Source organism: Megascapheus bottae, chromosome 15 (assembly GCF_031878675.1).
Source record: "Megascapheus bottae isolate mThoBot1 chromosome 15, mThoBot2.hap1, whole genome shotgun sequence".
Classification (NCBI taxonomy): domain Eukaryota; kingdom Metazoa; phylum Chordata; class Mammalia; order Rodentia; family Geomyidae; genus Megascapheus; species Megascapheus bottae.
Window position 1 is genome coordinate 27,033,914 of NC_143523.1, and position 6,000 is coordinate 27,039,913.

The window sequence follows — 6,000 nt, forward strand, 5'->3', positions numbered from 1 at the left end:
GAATAAAGAGGTCAAACAACCTGACAGCAACTTGTAGAATGAGGATCACAATACAAATTCAGGTTGACTAATACTATAGTTTCGAATCAAAATACACCTCCCCCCTCTCTCTCCCTCCCTCCCACCCTTCTCTCTCCCTCTCCCCCTTTTTCTTTCCCCTCTCTCTTTCTCCCCTCTCCCTCCTTTCTTCTTCCCCTCCCTTCCTCCCTCCCTTTTTCTTCACTCATACTAAAGTTTGAACTCAAGACCTTACATTTACTAAGCAGGCATTTTATTATTTGAGTCTTGCCCCCAACCTTTTTTGCTTTAATTATGTTTGGATAGGATCTAACATCTTTCTCTGGGACTGAAATAGTCCTGTTTAGGCTTTGCACATAGCTGGAATGACAGGTGCACACCACTGCATCCAGCTTATAGGTTGAGATGGGATCTTGTGGATTTGTTGCCCAGGGTTGGCTTCAAACTACAATCCTCCTATTCTCTACTTCCTGAGTAAAGGGATACAGACTTTAGCCACCACATCTGACCTACTATTCTTGTCTTGTATAGATTTTGTATTTCAAACGCTTCTCTGCCTTTTGGCTAAGATCAAATATATATATATATATATATATATATTCATTTGCATTATGGAAAGAGAAAAAAATGTAGGGCTTGGCATTTGTCCTGACCAGAGAAGCAGGAAGGATATATATAAAATAATCAGAAAGCAGAATGGGAACATACCTTCAGGGCATGCTTCTTTTTAAGATAAAGAAAAAAATCAGATGGGAACTGGGGGAAAGTGGTCATAATTCATCTGTTCAGTTTCTGAGACCCATTTCTATTCAGTTTTAAAAGACAAAGCAAAATGAAGATAAGATCACAAACACATACACACACACACACACACACACACACACACACACACAAAAAAAAAAAAAAAAATAGTAGTGAACTGCTGCCATGGTAAGATGTACTTTCAAAAAGGGCTCTTCTTTCAGAAACCTTCCCTAAGAAAGACCAGAGAATCCCAACCCACCCCCCAGCTACATCTTACTGGCTAAAAATATTCTAACAAAGAGGAAAAGAGTCTCTGAAATCTATTCTGACAGAGGTGTGGTTACCTCTCCCAGCCTCCAGAGACTAAGCAGGGAGGGGAGGATCTGCATCATCTCATCACTTCTTGTCACTGGGAATTAACTAGTCCAGGATCCGACTGAGGAAAGGCCAAGTTTCCACTGAGGGAGACCAGAGAAACTGCTCAGAGCAGCAGCTACAGGGCTGTAGAGAGGACTTAAGACAGAAGAAAACACAGGCATGGTGCACAGCATCCAGAAATTTACACCAGACTCAAATCTTGCTGGAAATAGTGACAAAGGTTCTGAAATCATCGATTTTCATTCATTTGTCTAAACTCAACTTCCTGATGAGCTCTTTCTATTGAAGCATACGTGACTGTCAAGTGGAATGACATGTTACCCTCAACACCAGCTTCATGGTGGGAGGTTCTGGGCATCTGAGACCTTAGTGCAGAGTAAGGTAAGCAGGCCTAGGAGGGCATGCTAGCATGTGACTTAGGTTTCATATGGCATTAGGTAAAGAATCACAGAAACAAACTCATACACACTGGCTTGGGTGTTCGGTCAGATAGGCATGCTCCCTGATGTTCCTGAGAGAACACACAGTGTGGAGGGAACAAAGAAAGTACTCTTGAAATGTGGTGATCAAGGCTGGGAGTTTGGCCTAGTGGTTGAGTGCTTGCCTAGCATGCACGAAGACCCGGGTTCGATTCCTCAGTACCACATACGTAGGTGCTGAGGCTCAAGTGGAAGAGCTCTAGTCTTGAGAAAGTCCAAGGACAGGGCCTGAGCACTGACAAAAAAAAAAAAGGAAAAAAAAAACAGTGGCATTAAAATTTGGTAATCAAAAAGCAAATTTCAATTTTTGCACCTTGCCAGGGGTTCTCAACTGCTCAGAACCCGAAGATTTACCAAGGATCAGTGAAAACATATTCCCAATATGCCTGATCCCAGGCAAATAGATTGAAAGATCTAGCTAGCATTGTGACACTAACATGTACCAAAGACTGGAATCACCATTTCTATCTTTCTTTTTTTTCCATTCATTCATTCATTCATTCATTCATTTATTTGCCAGTCTTAGGGCTTGAACTCAGGGCCTGAGCACTGTCCTTGAGCTTTCTCTTCAGCCAGAGCACCACTTCAGCCAGAGCACCACTTCCAGTTTTTTCTATGTATGTGGTACTGAGGAATCAAACTCTACCCCTAAGCCAAACTCTTGGCCCCCAGAATCACCATTTCTAACATGGCCAACTCTGAGATACCACATAGTCAATGGGCACCAAAACAAACGTAAATGTGCTCCTTTTAATGCTTACTCTAAGTTTTCTTTCTGGATCTTGAGAAATAATCCATCAGTAAACTGCCTGGAAGAGAATCCAGGCTATGTAAGGTCACTTACTAACTAAGTGACCTTCAAAAGGTAGATGACCTCTCAGATAGCATTCTTAGTAACACAATCACAATCACACCAACATCACAGGGTACTTGAGATGACTATGTAACATCAAGTGTGTAAATTATTTAGCCGAATACCTGATATATGCCAAATGCTCAATAAATGCCAGCTAGTATGATCAGTCAGAATAATGAAAGTAAATGTATATGCCAGTGCTATTTCAATAAGAGATCTTTTTCTAAACTGGGTGCTTATTTCTAGGCTCAGGAAAGGAACTGTGAAGAATTAGGATGTGAGAGTTCTAGAGCGATTTCCCCCATACAAAACAAAGGAAGGAAGCAGGATAAGAAATGCGAGTCAGGATACATTGGTGTACTAAGTTCAGATACGAAGAACAGGTCTAGATCAGGTGGCTTAATGAAGTATACTTCTGGAGTTAAGAGTCTCCAAGAGGGTAAATGAGAAGAAAATTCAGAGAGAGGATTTGGAAGTTTGAATGAAATAAAAATAAATCTTTATAATTATTAGCTTAAGATGGAAATGGAGCATTTCCTTCAACTACACATATAGGCAATAAGCCTCGGTAGAAGCAGCAGTGACTGTAATCTTGTTAGCAACAGAAATCACAAATATTTTCATATTATACTACAGCTGTAGCAGACACTCTAAAATAGTACTGATACTTAGGGTGACCAGCCCCAGGTCTGCAAGGCTCCTGAGATATGGGCCCTGTGAGAAGAAGTCCCAAGCAAATCACCTCTACTCAGTACTTCACTACTTTCAAATCATGCTTGTTATCATCTTGCAAGGTCGGATTATTTAGTATGTTGATAAAGAAGCACTTCAATTACCATACCACAATTTCAAAAGCTGCCTTATACACCTTATAAATGTATGTCAACGGTTTGTCTTTATTAATGCCTTCAACTCCATTTGGTGCATTTCAAAGTATTATTTTAAGTGCACAGAGTTTATCAGTTTGGCAAAGGGGTGCACAACACAAAGACAGAAAAAGAGTGAGAGTGAAAGAGAAGAAGAGAGAAGGGTAGAAACCACTGGTTGTAAAACAGAACACCAAATTTAAGTTTCTTTAGGTCTAGAAGCTTAAACACAAAAACAACTCATTTTTTTTCTCCAAAGACAGCAAATGAATAGAGTCTTTTTTCTACTCTTAGGAAACCCCTCCCATTCCTCCATTCCTGAACATATGTATTTTGTTACTCACATTGTTGTTCAGTTGACACATCAGTGATAGGTATCAATTGGAGTATCTATTTTCCAAAAGAATCATTAATTGACAAATGTTAACATTACCCATGAATTAAGACAGTAAACATTCGGATTTTAAGATCAAGTTCAAAGAAATGATGAAAAAAAACTTTTGACTCTTACCAAATACCACTGGACTTCTGACAGATGTTGGCTCCCGCCTTGTCTGGTATCCATTGTTGATGGAGGCGCCACGTTTCCTCCACAAGGGAGTAAGAGTCTCTTCTGATCAACGTAACTCCATGCAATCAGACCAATATGGCCAGAAGGCAGTGTTCTCATTATTGCTCTTGTCCCAGTATACACAGATTTCTTAACTTCCCTGTCATTCTTGCAAAATCTCCTGACTAACAAAGTAGAGCGTTCCTTTTTGCCTTTAAAAAATTCTTCTACGTCTTCACAATTACCAGGGAAATCCTCAAGGTGGCTCAGAAAGGTCTTAGCAGGTGGATCTTCTGTAAAATCCTTCCTGCAAAAGCTATCGGTTGGACAGACCATGTTCACTTTCTGGCACGAGCCTTGGAAGCACAAGTACTCATCACTTAAGGGATCACAATGTTCACACCGCAGCTGCCCATTCTTATTGTCACAGGCTTGTGCCAGTTCCATCAGTTTACAAGTATAGGCCATGTAATGTTTCCTTTCCTCCCCGACCGGAAGTGGAATGCAATTTCCACAATCATCCAGAATTAAATTTTCTGATAGGGTATGAAAAGTGTCTGACATCCTTTTGTCAACCTCATAACGAAGACGAAAGACTGCCATGTTGCTCTCAGTGTGAGATCTATTGGTGTCTATGATCCCAGGACGGTTTTCGAGAGGTGATCTGGCTATTTCTAGTTGGATTTCAGGGAACACATCTCTTTCCAGTGGAGAAGGAATTCCAGTTTCCAAACACAGGCCTTCCTCTATGACAGAGTTGCATGTTTCATAAAACTGGCTCTGAGGAAGTACATGTTGATGGTTTCCCAACATACTGCTGCCGTTGGTGTTAAGGTGTTTCACAGAATCTGCTGTGCTTTTCTCCCAGCACTTTTCATTGAGGTTCTCATCACTCACAATTTTCTCCCTTTCTACTGAGAGTACCTTGGAAAAACTACTTCCAGTAGATTCCTCTTTAAGATTGTCCCATTGTGAGATGGGAATCTGCCTGCTCTGCCTGATGCCATGTGCCTTTAGAATACTAATGTCAGAGACCTTCTCACTCCTTTCATCTGCAGCTGCCTGGGCAGATTCCACTTTTCTCTGAGTCATAGGAGTGAGCACAGAAGCTGCCATTTCTTCGGAAGTCATCTTGACCAACACACAGGTTTCAGCAACTGCTCTGCTTCTCCTTGCTGGTGATCATGTCAAGATTTCCATAAATTGAAAACTCATAGATGTAGACAAGTCCTTCTGAGAAACAAAGAGATGATTCCTTGTCTTCAGATGTGTCCAAAGCCAAATAAATGTTTGCAGCTATAATTTCCTACTAGGCTTTATTTTTTTTTAATTCTACATCGGGACTTTAAGATGATGACAGGTCCGTTTTCTTTCCTTTGTTATGTGAAGTAAATTTTTTGAAGATTTTTATTCAGTGTTACCTTCAACAGCTCCTGTTCCATCATCAACATGTAATGATTTAAAATTCCAGTTTGAATATTTCCTGTTTCCTGTAAGAAAAGGGATAATGTCAAATACTATGGCAATAAGTGGATTTTTAAAAATCTGAGCTTACACTTACAAGTTACACTTAATAAACATCAGTTTTAAGGAAGAAGATTTATAATCAAAAGTTAGTTTCAAAATATTGGAAGGGGTGACATTGATTAAGATATATAGTGTTCATAAACTCCCTCGTTAAATGGAAACTCCTTTGTACAACTACTTGAGAATTTTTTACACTTTTTAAAGAATAGCAAAAGAAAGTTAAATTCAATGTTTTTGGATTTTTTTTAATTGGAGCTAACTACTTTCAGCCAAAATGGAGTAAGGAGAACCATATCTATAAATAAACTAATGTATAAATGTATATATAATATATATACTACATGCTATATACTGTATAAGTATATAAACAATAAGAATGTTGAAATAGAAATATTAAGATATAAATATATTAAATAGTATATAAAAATATAAACAAATAAATACCATAATTAAACCAAAAATCTCAGAGAAGAAAAAAGGAGTAGAAAAATAAGAAAAAATGCAGCACATACAACAAGTGCCCTAACTTACTGTTTAGAGAGTTCCAAAACCTCAAATAGACCCCAACAGTCTACCTGACTA

The 6,000-nt window shown here is 39.1% G+C and overlaps 1 protein-coding gene across 1 annotated transcript in view; it reads right to left on the reverse strand.

Annotated features, from left to right (window-relative positions):
• The window catches only part of Plce1 (phospholipase C epsilon 1), a 224,578-nt gene extending 219,205 nt beyond the window's left edge, over nucleotides 1–5,373 (reverse strand). The window contains exon 1 of the mRNA XM_090346226.1: nucleotides 3,853–5,373. Within this exon, the coding sequence (XP_090202352.1) occupies nucleotides 3,853–5,022 (1,170 nt within the window). The 5' untranslated portion in view covers nucleotides 5,023–5,373. The remainder of the gene's footprint in view (nucleotides 1–3,852) is intronic.
• Nucleotides 5,374–6,000: the final 627 nt, after the last annotated feature.